This window comes from Diadema setosum, chromosome 1, assembly GCF_964275005.1.
Source record: "Diadema setosum chromosome 1, eeDiaSeto1, whole genome shotgun sequence".
NCBI classification, from domain to species: domain Eukaryota; kingdom Metazoa; phylum Echinodermata; class Echinoidea; order Diadematoida; family Diadematidae; genus Diadema; species Diadema setosum.
Genome location: NC_092685.1, coordinates 26,174,374 through 26,197,707, shown reverse-complemented (window position 1 = coordinate 26,197,707; position 23,334 = coordinate 26,174,374). Strand labels below are relative to the sequence as shown.

The following is a 23,334-nucleotide window of genomic DNA, read 5'->3' as shown; positions in this document are numbered from 1 at the left end:
AGATAGTAAGTAAAGAGTTTGAAGAGTGAGAGTTGGTAGAGTGCGTGTGATGATGCGCTCTTCGTATGTTCGGATCAGACTTGAAACGATGTAATGGGCAAACGGGGTTTCATGAAGAATGTTGAACTTTTCTGCGGCGTCTTGCCTCTCATGATGCGAATCCTGGCCCACACGGCGCTCTTGTTGATTGGCAGCAGGGTTCAATGCCGCGTTGAGTTGGGACCACATCTGTTGGGCGCACGGGCGCTCTCGCTCGACCGCGACTCGCCCCCGAAAAAAAAGTAAGAAAGAAAAGAAAAAGAAGGAGAAGAAAAAATCTTTGGGGTCTCCCACATCCATCAGCGCCTGCATCACGGGGTCAGAAAGTAATACCGGACTGGGTTCAACCAGGTGATGGATGCAGAATTGGTTCGAAACCCGATAGCGCACGCTGGAAATACTCACACCATTCATGAGCCCCACCAAATCTCGCCCTGGGATTAGGGAATTTTCTGGGGTTTCATGGGAGGAGGAAGAATAAAAGTTGTGGAGGAGAGGGAGATAGAGCAGAAGTTTAAGAAGGGGGGGGGGGGGGTAGAATTTGAAGAAAAAAAGGAGCGGGTGAGGACAGAAATCGGCCCACCGTTTTGGGATTTGAGAACCGGTGCTAATTGCTTACACCTTTACACGTTTGTACCCGGTCAGGCAGACAACACTCAACACATATCCGAACGAGCTATGGGAGTTGTACGATATAGCCCGTGTTGAGATATCGTTCTTGTCATTCTAGACAACCGCCTTCACCTTTAGACATCATTGATTGCTCGATCATGTCTGTCCATATCTACACCCTCACCCCTTTTCTGAACCAATGAGAAAAAAAAAAAGAAAAGAAAAAACGTTCCCGCGTTGCTTCACTTTTTTTTGGTTGAACTGAAATGTAAGAATGGCGACGCATACAACGCAAGTGTGTATTACAATGGTTGAAGCTTGAGTGAAGCTCATCATTAAGTTCCATGCTTAATCTCCTTATTAGCATCGGTGTGTCATGATTAAAAGAATGAAAAAAAAAAAACCCAAACAAACGAAGAGCTGAGGATTTAGACAACATGTCATGTGTGCTCCTACGTCTGACCGGTCTACCTCTGCGGGCCGTCCAATTCGAAATTGCGCCCCCAACGCCGACCACTGAAAATTCCTGCAAGCTCTGATCGGCTCAGCGCATTGGTTGGCCACGATTCGTACATTTATTGTAAATAAAAACTGACGATGGGAAAAGTCACGTCAGTAAAATGCACATGTGTAACTACAGGATATTCATTCACTGAATCCACATGTTGATCTTGAATGGCTGACGCATTATGATTTACATTGACCTATAGGGGCAGCTGCGCATGCAACGCGTGAAGAAATGTAGGCTTCATTTGAAATGTTCTGCGATTTGTGTGTGTGTGTGTGTGTGTGTTACTACACGAATTTAGTGTATAATAAATAGACGTCATACTTCATTGCCTTTCAAGGGTTCTGAAAATGATTGACCGAACTCAAATGATATTACATTTTGGCAACAAATATGACAAAATGTTGGCGCAATTCTTGGAGGTATCCTATTTCTACATTCCACAAATAACATAAAGTAAGTGGTTTATCACCAAGACTATTATCAGCAAAAAAAGAATACACCCCCAAATGATAATGATTTAGATGCAATCGACCAATGTTATGCCTTGTCGTAGAGTATGTTTAGAATCAACATTATCATTTCAGTTTTCGTATATACCTTTACACGATGTTTGCACATTTTCAATTTATTCTAATAAATACAGAACGACTGTCATGTATTGTTGGGAAGAATAATATGTATACATGACCCTGTACAATGATAAACCAGTGCCAACCACACACACCCACAACCACGAATCATGTAATGAAATGGAATATCATGAGTAATGGCAATGTAATAGGAAGTAAGAATTTCCTTTCTCATAGAAAGACAATATGAAAAACAAACAAAAGTAATGAATGAAGTCACAAGCACAGCACTTGCAAATACACATCGAATTGACATTAGAAAGAAAACGAATCCGATAAGGTAAGGGAATTTTTATATCAACGCAGTCACGAACATGCTCGTTCTTCCAGTTGTTTGAATCTCTCTTTAACTTCTATAAATTATTATAATTTTCTTGTCTTTCTTCGCTAATTTTCAACGTAGTTTCTTCCTCATGTCTTCCATATCCTAGTTCTCCTTTAACTGGTTACCTTTGCACATGTTACGATGATAGTTATAATGATGTGTAACTCATAAGTCATAAAGTTTTATTGCTCGGTGTGAACTAGGCGGACATTATCATCTATATCATTAAAATCGATAGCGTTGGATAATGGGAATTTCTGCAAACATAATCATGATCTATCCACCGAGGAATTGATGGTTTACCATGTAACTGCAAACTGCGAACCGAAAACAACTATAATTACAGCAAATAAACCACCCCATCCCAACCACTCAAAAAAAACCAAAAAAAAAACAAAAACAAACAAACAAACAAAAAAACACACACACAAATTAACGGACAACCAACAGCATTCGGATATCATTTCTTTTCCCCTGGGTGAAAGCGCCTGCACCTTTGTATGTTATCATGCGTAAAATAAACTTGAAGAAAAAATAACAAAACTTCAACTTGAACTTGAACTTCAAAGCGTCATGAAGACCGTCATAATGAGTTTGCATTATTGTGCATAAGCTCTCGATTTGAAAGCAATATATTTACCTGAACGATAATTGAATTCATATCGACAGGATTGAAGTGCGACTTATCCCCATAGCATGTAGGTACTACTTATAATGTATTTTTCAAGACCAGGGTCGATATTCGGTGCACTTCTGGTAATACAAGCAAACAAAACAAAACACAAAAACAAGATAAAACAAACCCTTCAATCTCTTTCAAAGAATGGGGATTGACTCCGTAAAGTAACGGTACTCGGTGACGTTTCATATAAATCGTTTTTTATCTATTAATCTTAATGTGTCAGTGCTTGGTTTTGGGCGAAGTTCGCATATAAGAACACGATCGCCAAATCAGCTGCAACTGTTCACCTTATTCAGGAATATATCTGTGTCACATATAAAGACTCGGAAAAGAAACAGCAACAATAACACCAATAATAAGGATTATGATGCTTATAACAGTAACATTAATAATAACGATGTTGATACTAATACTACTACTACTACTACTAATAGTGATAATGATATTACTAATTCTGCTACTACATGTACTACTATAACTACTACTACTACTACTACTTATGTTAATAATAATAATGATGATGATAACGATGTTGATGATGATTATAATAGTAACGATAATAACAACAATAATGATAGAACTAATTGTGTTACTATGTAGTTTAAGTTACTACTATGGGAGTTTACTCTAGCGGGGAAAGCTTTCTCTGTAAAAGAAAAAAAAATCAAAATTCCGACCAACCTCATCAAACTTTACTCAGAACTCAGAAAAAAAAAATAATGAAAATCTAATTGAAATATTGAAACATCGCCACGATAAAAGCTGTACATTCTTCTACTGAGCCAAAACGAATATAAATGGGATAAAATTAACAGTATTATTATTATAACTGAAGGCAAACAAAAACAGTAGCATTACAAATGACGAAGAAAAATACTTCAGGGACCTTTCCTTTCATACTTTACTTTTTCTTTTTTGGTCTAACTCGAGAGGTTTTTGGCTCCATATTCCCACAGCCCTTCACGGCGCTGAAGAACCCTTCAGAATTTCTCAGTTTCCCCATCTAGTCCCACACACCTAGTTTGTAGTAGGGCACTTCTCCCCTGCCTCTGTGGGATCGGGCTACGTGAACAAGACCCCGCGTTGCGCCACGACGAGCCGCCTGGAGTACCGGCTCGTTTCCGCCCAGGTCGGATAGGGATAGGGTCTCAGTACAAATGAGATATCGATGGCCAAGACAAACATTTAATATCTCTCAGCTCCGTAAGCGTGACTCTTGATGAGGGAACAATACACCAGGAGTGATACAACAATCAGGGCAGCGATATTTCAAGTGAGGAAGTGTCGCTCCAAAATCTGTTGGCAGCCGGGGCGATATTCCAGTACTATGCGTGCGATAAGTCGTGTCGGTCGATCACGCGCTGTTTGGTGCGGAACCTCCAGGCTACGATACTGATATTTCTTTGAACATTTACCCACCAAAGTAAGATATGATGCCTCTTGAGCAAGTAAATTAAGCTTACATTGTAAGAGGAATGTAGGGAATACCTCGCGCATGACAAACCAGAGTGTTTCCGTTGCAGTTTGTGTAACTACTTGGCCGAACGGTCGCACCGAGACGAAACCTGTTCGTCATACACGTGTTTTTACTTCTCCTTCGAGAGTAAGGAAATACCTTGGACAGCGGTATGTTTGACTGAATGACATGTCAAAGTTTCTAGAACTATGCAAACAGAGAATCTTCTCAAAAACAGTAAGTTTGTCACAGCCCGGAGCCATGAGAATATTTTGAAACTACTTCTTTCGGCCGACCACTGGCTGCGGAGCCAACCGGCGAACACATCGCTTCACTCTTCCCAGGGGTTGAGGGCGTTATCAAGTGTAGCGTATCGTGGCAAGTCTCTGGTTCGCTGGCGACTATAGGTCAGAATTATTTGAAAAACAAAAGGGGACTAACCAACAAATAAACTAACCAAATAACGAAACAAAAGACACAAAGCAATAAGTGATGTCCTTATGTGTATATTGGAAAATTCATCTTAAACTGTAATTAATCACTTATTAATGCACAACACAATCGTCATCAAAACTGACTTTACGAACAATTGAATTCTGTCGTTACAATGCTTTATGCTCTCAAGTTTTATTCTCATATTCTCTTTATGCCTCCCAAATGTTACAAAAGGTTTATAGTAAAGACAGCCATACTTGAGAAATTTTTCTCTGTGTTTTTTTCCCCAAAGAATGTGCGAGATGTCTCGTGAAAGTGATAATTGCTTGTGATGTGGTCTTGTCAACTCTGATGAGAAACACATCGAGAGTGCGTCCGATGCTCCACGCTGGGCCAGCAGTGCTCGGAGGCAGGGCTGTAAAAATCACATCACTGGCTGGGCCTGTGTGGGGTTTTTCTTTTTCTCTTTGGCTGTTCTCGCGTTTTTAAAGCCTATCCTCAGCGATAACATAATAATGGAAAAAAGGAAGAGCAGCAAAATAGCATTGGCAGTGTTCGCTCAGTATAGGTGAGGAAAACGGACGGTCGGCACCGATCATAAAAGACACGATTCTTTCTCCTTTCCCTCCCCCCCCCCCCCACTCTAGTATACGGAAACAAATCAAAGAATTCCATGAAAATTATTCCCGGATATTTATAACGAAATATTATGAAGACGCGAATGTTAGAAATACAGGGAAATACATGACCAATTTGAGCGTTGCCAATGTATCGTTACATCGGCACGAACGGATGTCTATGCAGTGAATGAAGTGATTAGAGGAAATACTATAAAACACTATCTTGCCGATGTCTAACCATTCATAGAATTGCATAGTATCATTTTCTCTTTCTGTTGTTAGTAAAGTGGTTTTTTGGTCTTCCTTATCATCTTTTATCATGGGGGGGGGGAGGCATTATGGCTTATAATGCCGTTGTGATTGAGGTCACAAACACAGAACTGGCAAATACACATCATAACAACATTAGAAAGAAAATGAATCCGACAAGGTAAGAGAATTTTATATCAGCTCAGTCACCAACGAGTCGAATCTTGTGTTTACCCTTTTTCTCCCTTCAGATAACCAAGAAGTTGTCACACAGTGAAGGCTTATAGCAACATTTCACTATCTACTTTCTCTCTCTCTAAACTTGCTTTTAAGAAGTCTAGGGACTACATGATAAGAATACATCTAATGTTTACTATCTACAGCCGTATGACAGTCGTAGTATAACGGCAGGCGACTATTAGCGCTGGGGACGGTGTTAACTAACCACAAACAAAGAAGTTTTTGAAATACGTTTTCCCGACTTTTGTATGATATCTATTCTTTGGTTATAAGCAAAAACTAAGCTCTGGCTAAATTCCTTGATTTAAAGTAAGATATTTTTCTTAACTGCTATAGATACGATTTAAGTGTTTAAGAATGAGCGAGCGAAATCCCCGTTCCCTTCGTTTAAATCCTTGTTATTTGTCATTAACAAATTTGCTCTCTTCTTCCTTCTTTCGTTTGACTTAGGCACTCGTGAATTCTGAGCGAACTCTGCAGAGTTTCCTCAAAACAAACTTCAGGTTTACTCGAAATTCGCTGACAAAAACTGTAATTTCATCGTTCTGGGAATGAACGATATGCGACCTTTTACAATACCCGAATCGTCGGACAGTGCTAGGTGTGTTTGCACACAAAGCAGCGTAACACCGCACACCTCTAAGAATTCTAGACCTCTCCACTTTCACTCCTTGTGGGCGGTATGGCTGGTTGAAGGTAACATAAACAATTTGTGCGTGTCTTCTGTCCATTTCTTCTAAATATAATCACAACAACCACGACAAAGAACCCCAACTATCCCCTCCTCCCCCCCCCCAAAAAAAGACTTTGATGCTTCAGACGCTTTTAATTCACAGACACAACCGAGTCACATTATAATTACATTTCCACATACATTTCCGTGATAAGACTGCTCATATATAGCAGCCTGTATCTCTCATCAAGCAACGGTTTGGGGTGTTATTTGTATTACGGTTCTATTTTCTTCTAAGCAATTTGAATTCTGTTAGCAACAAGAAGTAGAGGGGAAATTAACAGGCTGTTATCATACACTCTCCTCCAAATAATATCTCAACGTCATGACCGTTTCGTCTCAAAGGGAGCAGAGATAAACAACAACATGCTTCATAAACCTCTAATCCTTTGAAGTTTAGTGTCTTCGCTCATGTACTTGTCTTGTGTCTTCTTTGTTTGTGTCTCGTCTCTGCTGGATTTATACCACAATTCATTAACTTGTATCAGCCCTATAAAATGATACAAATCTATGTTTACATTCATGTTTAATATCAATGGTTGATTGTTCAAGCAACATGGCCTGGGTTTGGTGACCACGAATTTATTTTTATGTTTGTTCATATGCACATTGTATACTGTCATGATTGTAACTGGGGGACCCATAATCTACAAGCTTTGCTTTTTAGTGGGTCCCCCATCTCCATCCTCCGATTAATTTATAACTATAATGCCTATACTTCTATGATCCCCTTCTAAAGTATAATGTATCCCCTTTTTTTATTGATTACTGATGCTGAAATTTCTTGACTTTCATGTACATTGTGCGTATATGTTATTGACTATATTGAGATGGAGAAAAATAACAAGTATCTTGAACTTGAAGTTTAATCATTTCAGGGGGAGAAGGAGAACCCGGATTTAACACACACCTTAAAACATAACCCAGTCATGACATCATAGAAATATTCAGACGGTTAATGTTTTTCGTTTAGAGAAAAGATGACGCCTTTATTTTCGTGCAGAAGAGATCTTCTGAATCAGGCGGGGTTAAAGAAATCATGAAGAAGAGGGTTCCAAACTATTCAAAGGGAAAAATGTTTAATAAGAATTTGATGAAAAAATATGAATAAGCGAACGAAATGATGCAATAGGTCGCTCTGGGGCACCTGCAATGAAAACAAGCATGAAAAAGACGATATGACGGTAGAAAAGGGCACGATCAGAAGCCTTGTGGAAGAGAAGGACGTCAGAATTTCCATGGAAACCGTATAACTGGCTGCATCGACGTACAGTTATATAGAGCTAAGACGCAGTTGAGCGTGTTGGGCCCTCACAAATTGCCTAAATCATAAATATATCTCATATTTTACGAATATACACAATGCATTCAAACGCATATTTTGCATTATTTGATAATTATGTATAATTGATAGAGAAATCTACAGTAAAATGTGATGTAAAAATGATATACATTTATGATGTTCTGGAGGACGTCAGCAAGTTGAATACGCCATAAACAAAGCATTTTCCAACCCGTAACCTGTTGACATAACGTAAAAGCATTCAGACTTTATACATAAATACCCCTCTGAAAGCATGACAGGGCACATTTACCCCATTTTTTTTAAATGGAAAGTGTTATTATTTCCTTGAAGGATAATCTCCGATAAGTTAAAAGTTAGTCTGAAAAGACAAAGTAAATTTACAATCACAAAATTTGATCAAAATTGGTCACAAATTACGAAATTACGGTCATGAAGTTGTGAAGTTTCGCTAATTTCACAATATACACGATATAGTTTTTGAACTATCCCTATGAAAGTGTAAATGAAGATGTGAGTTGCCTCACAACTTGCCACTTAGTTTTTATGCACACTCTTTTTTTTTTGGTTAAAATGTCATTATGCCCCATCAGTCTCAAATCGGGATACATCATTTTCAAGTTATGCAGCCATAATATGAATAACATTATGCTTTACAGCAGAATTGACTTTTTTGTCTGTTTTCTTGTACAAGAAATTTTCTTGGAAAATTGTGAGGTGTTCGAGAACTGTTTTGCAAAAATTAGCTAATATCTACAATTTCGTAACTATCATACTTTGAATCCGATTTTGATGAGATTGTCAATGATATGCTGGTAAATTGTTCGTCTTTTTTTTTTTAAAATCAAATTATTCCTGGTCAAGAATTGTCCTTTACTATTACCCTAGTTATCTAGAACTTGTATTTTTATCCCTCAATACGGAAGAAAAAAATAAGAGAATTAACACATGACAGATATCCTTCTGTATAAATGCAAATTCAATTGACGCCCTTGATCACAGTATGAAAATATGTGAAAACAGTGCAATAGTCACTTGAAATATTAGATAAGAGTCAACATCCAGGAAATACAAATAATTATTGCACTCGTCGAATTTCCAATCAAACATTTCGGTCTTAACTTGGGCTTGCTGTCTTTGCCGTTTCAATGTCACAGAAGTACACCCGTTTGATTCCAAGTTCCTTCAACGTGATTGGAATTCAGCTATTCTTGCATATGCATTGTGATTAATAATTATAAAAAATGTGGTCGACATTAAGATTGAATTAGGCATTATTTTTTCATCATTTTCGCGTTTTTTCAAGAACAATAAATACGGACTTATGTACAATGAAATCGCGCTTTAATTTGCCCGATCGACAGATTCACTGATTGACTTTAGCCTCAAGGATTACTTCTTAGCATCTTCCTTCCTATCATTAAAAAGGCAAATAGTTGATGTCCTCAAACGTACCGTAATATTGCATAGGATAATGTTTGACAAACTGCGGAAACACCGCGATAAAGTACTGATGACTGTTGGTTTGAAGCAAATTACACTCAGTCTCTGATTGAGATCGACAAGCAAATCGGTTCCGTCCGAAGGAGACCCTATCCCTAGTTGATAACAGGTTGGAGTATCATCGAAAAAAAAAAAAAACAATGTTCACAAAATTAGTGACAGTCAGGGTTCATTATAAGAATGATTGAACGACTTTGACCATTTCGACTACCGGGAAACCAGCAAAGCGCACCTGATTATTGAACTTCAAGTTGGTTTCTGCCTCCGCGTTGTAGCGCTAGGACATTGACTCTACTCACCAGTCCACTTCCTTCCTCAAACTACGCCAATAAACACAGATCGGCGGAAAAAAATACAATAAAACATCTGAACTGTAGAAGATATATCAGCCCACGTGGCTTATTCTTTGGCTTGTCAACATACTTGAGATGAACAAACGAGCACGGGACGTTAGAGTTCGAATCATCAACGAAGGTTTGAAAGGATGTCGATGTTGACCGCTAGACAAGACGGGGGACTTGCTGTTTTAGCCTTGATTTTATGACTGGTCGAATGGATGTGATTCAGACTTATTTCTAATGACCGCGGAAACAACGTTTGGGGAAGGGGAGGCCAAGATCAGGAATCACAAAAGTGAAAAAGAAAGAAAGTAAGAAAGCAAAGACTTACGACAATGAACGCAAACGATCGAGGCTTGATATTAATTTGGAAAAATTTTCAACAGTTATTTTCTACTTAACAGTTGTTGGATTGATTATCACTTAAAATGCAATTTCACCCTATGTCTAAAATTGTGTGTTTCTGTTTTTATTTAAATAAACATAGTGAAATCAGACAAACTGAGCTGCAGAGCTGGGATCAAAGTCAAATCTAAAATTAAACAGAAGTTTTGGGACACACTTTTCCCAGGAATAGTGATATCAGTAGCATAATGCAAATTATTTGAAAACGACATGGCCTCAGAAGTCTCCAAATTCACCTATACACATTTATTTCTTTATTAGATTTGACATAATACTAACAGAAAAATAACGTTAATTGTATCATTGATATCATTAATCAAAAAATAAACTGGCAATAATGACTTTTGCTGAAAGAATTCTAGTCACTAGAATATCGACTAAAACGTATGATTTTTCTTTCTTTGTATTAACAGAACTGGTGGGAGAGTGGTGAGTTGATGACTTTATCAGCTCAGCAAACTTGTTTGTACGTGGCGGTGACCAAAGTCAATATTCGGTAAGGACATTTGAACCGTATGAAATTCCATAACTTTCCCATTCTACCTTGTTCGGTTTTGATGAAACTTCCAACATCCCGTTCGTCTTGTTCCCTTGATTTTGATAATACATTTAACGAGAAGATAGCGTGGAATCACACTTTGGATATACGCATAATTGAAAGTATCTCATTATTTCTTTTTTTTTTTCAATTTTGTTATATACACATTTTGTTCGAGAACGACACGTAGTACTTATTCTAGGCTTAGCATATCTCGTAAATCTTATTTTCCTCGTAAATCATTGCTGCATTCATTATCAGAAAGGACTTAACGTTCTGATGTGTAATCCAGCTCATGGCGTGATCACTGCCGTGCAATACAGCATAATCTTGCTGTCCTCATAGACATTGACAATACTATTTGTGTTTTTGCTTGTAATACATACCGCTCAATAGGTTTCGCTCTCGTTGAAAAAATGATCGAAAATAATATCTTGTCATTTCCTTTTTATTGAATGAACTGTAATACGAGATAATTTCGCGGTGCTACATCTGAATTGTAACCAAAGCTGCAGATGGGCGTATTTTCTACGGTGAGAGTTTAAACCTGTTCTATCGCTCTTCCACAACAAAAGAAAGACCAATGACAATCAGTTCGTCGTATACGCGCATTGACAAATCGAACATGCAGCATATAGTGAAATCTTATTAAACCTTCCACTTTCTCTTCTTTTTTTTTCCATTGTTTTTTTTTTCTCTGGGCCGAGAGTGGTCAACTGCAAGTAGCCGATGTTTAACTTACATGGGTCATTTGTACAGAATACGCGTTGCTGTAGCGCACACTTAAGACAAACATGCAGGCCTAATAATTCCGTGATCAAAGGGCTTCAAATCTTTAATACATTTTTACGTGTGATGAACGGGGTATGTCATCATCGTTTCATTCATTCTGTGGTTCGTAGTTCCGCTTATCTCTTGCTAATGTAAAAATATACCGACGTCCCCTCTACCACACGTGGCATTCAGACGGGTTAACAGTATAGCCTGTACAATAACTTGTATAAGGAAGTCAGATGCACAGATCTACGATAAGTGACGTGTCTATCACATTCTGGCCATGAATGTAACATTGTCGGCTTAACGTGTCATTTTATATATTTCAACTATGTTTTATATCTCCCTCTTACGAGGGCGTGGTTGGGGCAGATGTTTTTAGACGTTCGGTGGCTATATGTACATGTATGTATTCTCAACGACACGTATGTCAAATTTATCATTTTGTTGTAATCATGTCTTTATTGATAAACAAAGGACATGTTGACATAGATATACCAGGTCCATGGTCCTATTCTGGACACATGGCAGGTAATGACACACTTACACATACTTACACAGTGAATAAATAACAATAGCTGAATTCGCAACAGAATGTGAGGTTGACAACAATTACACAACATTAATTACACAAAATCAAATACATTTCCCTACGCAGTACACATACACTGTAAGACTAATGACCAGTGTAATAATTCAACATAATAACTACATTATTACTAAGTGCATTTCATTCTTACATGTTACTTTCTAAGTGATCTACATCCCCCAGTTCTGTTCTTTTCTTGCATAGAATATGGTGAATGATGATACTATTGCGTATCTGCTAATGTCTTGATAGAATGTAGTGGGACTTTGTTTGCATTTATATGTTTTGAGTAGGCATTTTAGTCGTTGTTTGTTTTCTAGTGTTATCTGCCCCCTCGCCCCGATCTCGATGGCAAAAAAGGAAGGCTTATAGCCCTTGCGTTTTAGATAATTCAACAATACTTTGTATTTCTCTTCTTTTCTTTCATGAGCGGCCTCAGTGTTAGGTTCGAAAGGTACAGTCAATTCAACAATTAGGATTCGTTTTACTCTTTCTAGCAAGACTACTATGTCTGGTCGTTGATTAGTTGTAACTACGTGGGGCGGAATCGTTCCGCCTGCCACTTTGCACCCATCTAGATCAGCGTATATGACATGTCCAGGGGGAAGAGACTCTTTGATCGTACGGTAAATATATTGCAATATGTTATTGTGTCTCCAATCGTACCTTTCCAAAAATGCCGGGCAATTTGACAAAATATGGTGGAGAGTGCCGGTTGTATTAGGACAAAATACGCATTTGTTTGTTAACCTTTCCCCCCACCTATAAAGATTTGCATATGAAGGTAAGGAGTCAATACATGAATTTGTTGCAAAACTTAGTACCCTTTTCGGCAAGTTGTACATAATTGATTTCCAGGTGAGATTTTCGTCAGAAAGGGCCAGGAGCTTTACGAATTGACCTTGCACCAACAGGGGCTCGATACGTTTTTTCCAGTACTCAGTTATAAAATTATTGTCCTCAAGTGCCCCCTTAATCGTTTTCTTTACAGAATTCCACTTACTGTTATCAACATCAGTGGTGTCTTTGGCCTTTTGCAGACTTTCATGACAGTGGGCCATCATTGACTGCTTATTTGACCATTGTAGTTCTCGCCTGAGAGTACAATCAAGTGCGTGGTTCACTAAGTTGACATCTTTTATTCTTGACATCTTTATTAATGTCAGTACATATCAATAGTTCTTTTTTTATTGTTTTGTATGGCCTTGTTTTCGTTTTATTTCTTAACACATAACTATTACATTTATTTTCCATCATCTCGGGACAGCATTGCCAGCTCGATGACCTTTGATTCTTCCTCCACAAGTTGAATCTATAATATCATGATTTTTACGTATAGGTCATGTGCGTATTGCATAAATGATGTACATTTCACTGTCTTGTGTATTGTATTCTTTTTCATAGTATTTTGTCTACTGTATAATATATTGTCTCTTACTGAAGTAATATTCTCTTACTTAAATAAATAAAATGAATGATAAGTAAATAAAAAAAAATGTCTGACATGAACTGAATAGCTGACAAACTGTGCTCTGAGAAAGACAGCTACGTATTTATAGCCACGTCAATGTCGATCATCTTTTAACAAACACAATTATATATCTTATATATTATCTTATATATTATATAATTCAACAATCTGCCACGAATACAGCCACGGGGAAAGTTTATGGAATTGACAAATGAGGAGGAAGAATGTGTGAAAATGCGTGTGGTCACATTGCGATTAACTGGTCATACGCAGGTGAGCATTTATAGCACAACTTCCCCACACCTAGTGACCTGTATCAAACGTCTGGTTATGGGAAGCGTGGCCCAATAAATGAGGGAAAAAACACGTATCAAATACGAGAAAATATTATGAAGAGCCATCCGAGTTTCCTCTTTGCGTCAATGATATCTTCGAAAGCTTCCGTCCGCTTGGATTTAAGATTGCTTGCGCTATCTTTGTTTCTTTTCACTTCTTTTGTAATGATAAGTACACTTCGGGGTTTGGTAAAAAGTCAAAAAAGAAATGCATGCTATGTTGTTAGATTGGTGTAAAGAAAAAAAAATGTACCGGAAGTTAAGACACGGAAAAAACAACGATCCTTGTTGTTGAAATGATATTGGACTTGTAACTCTAGCCAAGAGTTAGTTTCTGAACGCATTGTTCCGGGAAGGTAAACGTACGTTTTTCTCAAGTTTTTTTCTCAGGAGGCGTTGCCCTCTTTTAACCAATTCACAAGATGTCTGATAACCAGAATGGCGGACATCTTTTGTCATGTTTGTGCGTGTGTTAAATGGAAGGAACCTTGTCATGGCCACTTTGTGTGACTGAATCTTAGTAATAGTAGCTACAGGTATACCATCAAATAAAGCAAGACCCACATAAGCGAGAGCTAGGCGTGAGGTGTTCCTCCTTCATTATGACATGACATGCTGGTTGCAACAAGCTAACTTGTGTTGTAGGGTCTCGTGGAAGGAACGCGTACGCTAGATACCAGGAAGAAAAACAAGTGTGTGATACGTCTCTCTTTGTTCCTGGTTGCTGCTAAAGACAAAGCACCAGCAACTTTCGCCTTGTCTCCCTTTCTCTTCTTCTTTCTATCCCTCCCTTCTCCATCCCAACCTTCCGCTCCCCTTCGCTCCTTTCCTCTCCCCTCCTCATCGTATGGAGTAAAGTTTTATTCAAATCCCTGGACGGGCAGTTATAAGTGGGCAGCACATGAATCCAGGCCTTGTGTGAAAGATACGCCAGGCTTATGCTCGATTAGTGCGCCCAATTTATTGGCGCAGACGACAGGGGGATCCGTTGGGTCGGCCATCCTTTGTGTGAGCTCAATGAAGACAAGGACTAACAGGTTGAGCCTTGTTCTTACTTCATCAACTCTCTCTCCCCCCCCCCCCTCTTGTTTCAGCTCACTGACGATAACAACGAAACCTGTTATCAATCTGTGCTTAATATATACTATGGGACTACCGAAGCGTAAGGCGGAGGTGCCACATCAGATCGCATCTTCTGTAGACATGACTTATCAAAATTTACTCCTCCCTCTCTCAACGAAAGGGTCTATAGTATGTATGAATCACTGTGATGTAGAGTGTAATACAGGTTTTTCTGTTTTTGAGTGACGTACAGGGCCTACTTGATGAGGAATGAAAGATTGACACTGACAGGGTTTATCTAATTGATATAATTATTTTGCTACAGAGATCAGGCTTAACTTCTTTTGAAGAATCTAAAAGAAGAAGAAGAAGAAGAAGAAGAAGAAGAAGGAGTGTTCTATTAACAAAGATGTTTCGTCTTCATACGCTTTCTGTCAATGTCCGTGTCGAACCCACTTACCCCCGAATCCATTATGGGTTGCCACTGGCAATGTTTATTCGGGAGAGCACTGGTTTAGAGAAATCGCAAAGATTCGGATTTCTCGGACCCCCACACGTTCTCTGATCATGGAAGATGGATACAGAAAGTAAGATGGAGCGGTGGAGGGGGAGGGGTGGGGGAGGAAGGGGGTAAGGACAGGGTGACACCGTTGACTACATCCATGGAACGTTTGATCATGGACGGAAGAAACTACTTTGAATCATAAAGTATCATAACTTGATGGCTGGCAGGCACAGAGATCAATGTTCTGTGCAGGATTTGCAGGAAGAGGATAATCCATGTCGATAAGTTATTATGTACAGTACTTGCAAGGAAGAAAAAGAGAAAGGAAAAAGTTATGCTACTACCATCAGTGTCAGAGAATGGGTGTAATTGAGCGTGTCTATTAGTAACGGGTTGAAATGCTATTAGTGATTTTTAATACCCTAACAAGATTTTTTGTTCTCTCTCTTTCTCTCTCGCACAAAATTTCCCCTCAATCTCTTCCTACAGTATCTTTGTGTCTTTTGAGGAGCTGCGTAGCCTCAATCGCCAGAGTTTTCAGGAAATAGGCCCAGAGGAAAGGATGAACAAAGGAGTTTGGGCAAGATTGTGTTGGTAGGCTACGAAGAGGAAGGCCAGCCAGTCCCCACCCCGTACCGTGTCGGGTTACATTGATTGACGCGGTTCCCATAGAGAGTAATTCCTGGCCTGCCCTCATCACGGGCCAGCGACCGCGCCGCGGGAGCCGACCAATCAGCGAGTGCGACAGTAAAAGGCACGGTATGTGCATCACACTGTCACTCACAGGATAGGCAGAGCCACTTGAAACACCGTCAAAACAAGGGCTTGCCGTGTCGCGCGCAACCTCCTCACTACACGCGCATTGTTGAAGTAAAGCAAACGAGCATCATCCTCTTCATCTGCCGCTGTCTTACCCCTCATCCATCAGGACTTCTCACCATCATCTTGCCTCGGACCTGGGCCCCGGTACTTAGGCGGCTCCGACGACCAACGATATCTAACCACCATGCTCCCGTCCTTTGGTTTTACGCAAGAGCAGGTTGCCTGCGTCTGCGAGGTCTTGCAACAGTCCGGCAACATCGAGCGACTGGGACGATTTTTGTGGTCGCTGCCTGCTTGTGAGCATTTACACAAGAATGAGAGTGTTTTGAAAGCCAAGGCGATTGTAGCCTTCCACCGGGGGAATTTTCGGGAACTTTACAAAATTCTCGAGAGCAATAATTTCTCCCCACACAACCACCCTAAACTTCAGGCACTGTGGCTGAAGGCGCACTACATCGAGGCAGAGAAACTTCGGGGGCGGCCGCTCGGCGCTGTCGGGAAATATCGAGTGCGGCGAAAGTTCCCCCTGCCCCGGACCATCTGGGACGGCGAGGAGACAAGCTATTGCTTTAAGGAGAAGTCAAGAAGTATCCTAAGAGAATGGTACTCTCACAACCCCTACCCATCTCCCAGGGAAAAACGGGAGCTGGCAGAAGCCACAGGACTCACAACAACGCAAGTCAGTAACTGGTTTAAAAATAGACGACAGCGAGATCGAGCGGCTGAGGCCAAAGAACGGTAAGCTTTCACATCATATCCCACCTATTCCCAGCTTGTAACACCTGTACTCGGTCGATAGATTGTTTATATCATTGATACTTTGTGAAATCTGTCACAGTTTTATAGTATCACAATACAGGACAAGAGTTCATTACTGCGAGAAAACAGAGCTCTGATGTCATAAGATTTATGATGAGGACCTACTTAATTTTGCTGTCTGAAATCCTGCAATCTAAATTTCTCGTAAACGACGCTATAACCAATAACTGAAAATCTGCGAGGAGACAACGTATGCTCGGCAGCGGCTTCCCGAAAGTGCCGGCTGCGTTGTCGACAGACGAATGCCTCGGTGGCGATTGCCTACCTATAATCTCGCCGAACCCTGCTTCTGTTATAAACATCCATCCATATATTACCAACATCAGGGGGGATAACATTCATGGCAATTGCAGCATATGGAAGAGCTCTTTCCTTCTCATGACATTTCGGGGACAGAGAAAAAAAAAACTAACTTTCTCTATAATGAGTGCATTTTCCTCTAAAAAAAAATAATCAATAGTTGCATATAATAATGCTCCTTTCCCCGACTTCTTCGCTGACGTCAAATCACAACAACCTTTAAGAAACTTTGGATTTCCCGCCGGGCAGATCGTTAAAAGCGTCTCATGTGTGACGTCTTAACAGGATATTATGGTTTTTATAAAAACTCCAAAAAGAATGAGAAGCATTCACAGAATGTTGTTTCACATAGTGCCGACACGACACGATACACATAACCCTCATACACCCACCCCTCACATGTTCCCACATTGTTGTCTATGCTGTTATCGCAAGAACGCTAACTTACACACGAATTTACGACTCGTACCTTTTTTATTTTTTCCGGAGCTGTCAGAATCGAGCTTTGTTTTTGTTTCTCTCACCGATGCAATTGAACACCTCCCTCTGTTTCGAATCTCGTCTCTGATAACAAATAATGACTGGATCAAGCCCTCCTTTCTCTGACGTCCGAGATCGAAATTAGTTTTGAATATGGGACGCTAAAAATTGTGTCAGGTCCCTTGGGTGTACACGGCTTGAACAAAAACCAAGACTCTACTGCTGCCATTGCCTAGAATTATTTCCCATTTCTCACTCTCTTTCTTTCTGTCATTCTCCCCCTTTTCTGTGTCTCATTTTACTCTAGATATTTTCCACGAGAAAACAAACCTGTAGAAGCCTACAGTATTGTTATAAACTCAAGTCAGAAAAAATATTTTCTCGAGACGATGATGACGAATAGCATATCTATTAAATAGAGCTGTAATATTCGTAGTAATTTTCTTTTTCGAAAAGAAGGAGGTATGTTATTTTGAAGAGAATGGTTATTTCTTACATATACATATACAAGAAATGCATACATCCTCTCCATAGGAGGAAATATAAACAGGAACTGACATACTGATTACGCGGAAGAAAAATGATCTCTTTACCGCATTTTCTGATATCTTCCTGAATCCACTTGAGTAAATTTCCTGTTCATTTCTCACATGTCAAATCACTACTATAAAAAGAGGCATGCCTTATAAGTAAGAGTAGTCCATGTTGTTTCCTTTTATGAGTTTGCTGTTGCCGAAAATTATGTATACGTGGCAAATATTGTTTAGTTTCTTTCAAGTTCTGTAGCCTTATTGTCCGTGGTAGAATGTGTTTGCTTTTTGATGGACTCTTAAAGAGCGAAAATGTTCTGTAACTATGTTGTCTGTTAGGGATATGACTGTCATGCTGTTGTGAGCGTTGTATAATGCAAAACATTTAAAGGAATAGTTATTTGCTTATGATATGAAAAATCGCAAGTTTTGTTCCTAAGAATCGCATATTGAATGACGGTTGCTATTGTGTGTGTGTATTTGGGATGCCGTCATAGGGAGAATGCTGAACAGGAGAGCAAGACCAAAATGGCGACACCGAGCACCAGTTCTGAGGAGGACTTACCCATGAACGGCAAGGAAAATCTGGGCGAAACAACGGGGGCCGACATGGGCATGAACCACATGGGCCACGTCACGCATCACCATCCCCACCATGGCATGCAACACGGCCACGGCCACGGCCACGGCCACCCTCACAGCCATGGCCACGGACACGGCCATACCCACACTCACGGTCCCGCTGGTCTCATGATGAGCGAATTGAGTAAAAGCGGCTACGGTATCACGAACTTACCACCCGGCGCGGCTGAAGCAGCGGCACAGGCACTCGCGCCCGTCAACGCCGCGGACTCCGTGCTGCAAAACTCCATCCAAAATTCCATGCTGCCGCCCCACATGGCAAGTAACTTGGTGGACATGGGGTAAGCCTCTCTCTGCTCTCACACGAACAGTTCACAGAAAATCAAACAGGCAAAACAGAAACAGTCCTAAAGACTTGGCATTGTGAGTGGTTCGATTGTAATGGTGTGCGTGATGGTTACAGTTGGTTAGGCCTACCTGAACAGTGTGCGGTGAAAACGAGATCTGGGAGTGGTGACGTCTTGTAGCATGCGGTGGACACTCCAAGATTATCAGCCGTACAGTCGTGTGCAAATTGTCGATTCGAAATCGAAATCAACCAGAGACTCCGCGAACAGAGAACTCTCTTAGGAGACAGGGAAAAAAAAGTGTTTTTTCCTGAAAATATTTGTATCATATAGTACACAAACATTTCCGTAGACACTTATCTGATGACGAAATAAGAAGGCATATTTCTTGTCATTGCTCATTGTTACTTTTCACTACCGAGTGAGACGATCGATGCGTTCTCGTACCAGGTAATAGTGAAAGAGAAAGATCAGGTGTGTTATTGTGTTTTCAGTGAAGACGACATTGACTTGAAATCAGATTTATATAGCTTGACTAATGTTATGTGAAAGATGTCTGCTTCACCTGCAATATATGGACTGCTTTTTATGATAACATGAACTTTTTTGTTTGCTATAATTGGACGAAAAAACCCTAATGTACAGTGAAGTTATTGTTGAACTCCTCCAAGAACGAAGTTTTACCAAATTCTCGAGAGAAATTTTTATTCATGAGCAGAATTTTGTGTAAACACCGTTTTCTATGTTTTATGTGTCAGTCAACGAGAAAGTAGTTTTATGCGAAATTCATAAACCGATTTTTTTTTTCTTTCTTTCTATCGTGCTTGTTTTGTAGAAGAGGAAAAAAAAAAACAAATCGCAAAGCGAAAATAAAGAGGTTAACACGTTTGAAATGATGGATGAATATTCTGCTAGTCTTTCTCAGTTTGGTTGTTTTGGTCTGTTGTGTGTTAATCCGATGCCCTGGGGAACCGTGCTATCGATCATAAAACCACACTGGCAACCGATTATGCCGGGGCCAAATTATCCTTGCACAATCAACGCACGTCCTCTAGCAGCCAGTGAGAAGGAATTGGGCTCAATTCAGAAGAAGAATTCATTAAGAAGAGCCAAGAGCGGGGGTAAAGAAAAAAAGAAATAACATCACGAAGATGAAAAATACAAAAAGATGCGGAAGACGGAAGTAAATCCAGCTGGGTATATTGGGAGGGGTTGCAGGGCTTGTAGAACAAACGTCGATTAGATATTTTGGTAGCGCGCAGCTTCCTCACTGATGAATACTTTATTACAGTCGTGATGGAGAGGATGAGCTTAGTTTCGAAGGCTGGGCCGAGAAATTGATTAATCGTCAAGGAGATCAATGTTGTTATTTTTTTCTCCCTCAGTCGCGAAATCGTAGTTATTAATTTAGCGAAGCCGGGAAGTGATTTTTTTTTTTTTTGTATGTGTGTTTTGTTATGGTGGCATGCCTTTATGTTGTGTGACCGTGCTTTGATTCCGTTGCCGCTGTCTTGTTGGTGATTACGAAACTATCTAGTTTGACAGCTTGTCAGAAAATTTTGCTCGTTTTGAACGCAGCAGCTTCTTTCTTTTCATTTGAAAAACATATCAGTGTCATTTATGACGCATACATGACAACAGAATACTGTATTATTTTTTTTCAAAACATCTATTGATCATCATGCAGTAAATAGATATGGTAAGATCGGGAAAAAAATATGTGGCAGAGGCGCAGATAATTTTCGAACAACCGTGAAGGAAACATTCAACATAATTGTATAAATATAAATTGAATATATAAACGTAATTTTCACGAGCATATCCAGAATGGAAGGCAATATTTGAGTTTTTTGAACCCGCCTTTACATGTGACAGAAATGTCACGGTCAATACTGCCTTGACGTCATGATTGAAATCTACTTTTTTCCTTTATTTGTAAGAGGGCAATATTTACATCTAACCGCTGATTCTGTTAATTTCGATAAACTGGAAATATATACCCCAACTTTTTACCCGGTCTCTTTGAACTCGAAGGAAATAATCTTTAATGACTATTTAATGGTTGTGCAGTTCATGTAATGTTTCATATTACATCTATATGGGTATATATCTGTATATATATATATATATATATATATATATATATATATATATATTTAGGTATACATACATATCATATTATGTATATATTATGCATCTATATACACATATGTATAGATATATACATCATGATACATATGAAGGTGTGTGTCTGTGTGTGTGCTTGTGTGAGCCAATGTGCATGTTGATTTCTATTGTGTATGGTTCTCAATAGTTGGATGTATGGTAAGCATCGTTCTTCCAATAGGACAGTTTAGTAATATAAACGCCTTATGAACAGCATCCAGTATAAAATGACTGAACAGTGGAGCTAATGGGTTGCAACTCTCATGCTGTATAAACTGTGGCTGGTTGCTCGGGGTTACGGTTGTTTATACGAAGAAACAAACAAACAAACAAACAATCCGACAGCAAACAATAAATTGACAGCAATGGCGGAGGACTGTAAGAACCCTGTTTTGTATTATCCCAGAGTTCAGGACAAAAACTAAATTATAAACAAAATGATGGACTAATAATCTTTCATAACAGCATTTCATATTCTGTTAAAATGTAAAATGAACTGTCAAAAGGTAATTTTCTCTCCCACATTGACAAACATAGTGACATATATATATATAAAAAAAAATGCAATATCAACATTAACAGTGATCACGCCTGTGGTGACAACGAAGGGACTTAGCCACGACAAGTTGAATCATTACATGAGCGCATTACACCCATTCGTTCAACTATTGTATTCGTCGTTGTAATTGATAAATGCGATAATAGTAACGATCGTTATAACTGCATGAAGAGACCGGTAAATTAAGAGAGTATCATCTCAGCTCAGATTCCTATGGCAACAATGTATATACATTGTATGTATATGTATATGTATATGTATATGTATATATATATATATATAATTATATATATATATATATATATATATATATATACAAATTGTTAGGTAGATGGCGAGAGGGAGAGTGGGAGAGAGAGAGAGATAGGGAAAGAAGGAAGGGGGGGGGGGAGAAAAAAAAATGAAATGGTAGTTTGTGCTCGCCGGATAGCAGACCTATCCTCCCCTTTGGTTCTCCAGTTACATGCCCTATCTACTCCCTCCTCACAGCTAGGACTACCACGTGAAATCGACTCCCCGAATAACCAACTCAAGAAAAACTGGGTTAACTCACGATATATTTGCCTGGTGTTTTCCAGCGACTCCCCCTCTTCAGAAATAATCTCCCTCTCTCTCTTGATTGCGTTGGAGGCAATGTTTCTCGATTAATTTAACTAATCCCAACCGTGGAGGGCGTCCCTCGGTAATCTTCCCCCCAAAACATCCACCCCCTTCCCGTCTGAGGATCGCCCCAAAACAGCACACTGGCGTGTAGGAATCAAAATATGAAATCGTTATCTTGGCATAAGTGGTGTGACTATGGAGTATAGATTCATCCTCATTCCTCCGATAACAACACTAAAAATGTTATCATTGACTTGACATATCACGTCACGTAGGTATCGCTTGCCTTCCCAAACATCGTAACTTAACTCGATACCACTTTAAACAGACGAATGATAATAAACAGGCATAAACATAGCGAAACTTGCTTGTCTAAAGTCTATTCAAAATTTCCTTTTAACTATCATGTGCCAACTTTTTTTTTTCAACGACTCGATGATAGTATTTTAATACAGGTCACGCCCACTATATATCGAAACTAAACAAATGTTGATTGACTTGCATTCAACTATTGATTGTTCTAGAGACATTATCAATAAGCTGTTGTTTTAGGACGTTTGCATATAATGCATGCATTTTTTTAAATTATATATATATATATATATATATATATATAATATTCAATGTGTGTGTGTGTGTGTATGTATATATTCCTTTGAGAAATATATTTCATAAGCTGAGATCATTGTGTATTTTCTCATAGAGTTCCAGGCTCCCAAAACTACCCTCATAAATGAACATACATCTAGAGTATGTAGCTGTTTATGGTTGC

The 23,334-nt window shown here is 39.3% G+C and overlaps 1 protein-coding gene across 1 annotated transcript; it reads left to right on the top strand.

Annotated features, from left to right (window-relative positions):
• The first annotated feature begins 16,150 nt into the window (after positions 1 to 16,150).
• LOC140228951 (homeobox protein six1b-like) lies at positions 16,151 to 20,260 on the top strand. The gene is made up of 2 exons (XM_072309217.1): positions 16,151 to 16,914; positions 18,803 to 20,260. Exons 1-2 carry the CDS (start codon positions 16,361 to 16,363, stop codon positions 19,230 to 19,232), a joined length of 984 nt encoding a protein of 327 aa, XP_072165318.1. The 5' UTR covers positions 16,151 to 16,360; the 3' UTR covers positions 19,233 to 20,260.
• The last annotated feature ends 3,074 nt before the right edge of the window (positions 20,261 to 23,334 follow it).

Excerpts from the sequence above, each read along its gene's own strand:
- LOC140228951 (XM_072309217.1), top strand. The coding sequence starts at position 16,361 with ATGCTCCCGTCCTTTGGTTTTACGCAAGAGCAGGTTGCCTGCGTCTGC. Across the intron at positions 16,915-18,802 it reads GCGGCTGAGGCCAAAGAACG|GGAGAATGCTGAACAGGAGA; the intron begins GTAAGCTTTCAC and ends ATGCCGTCATAG.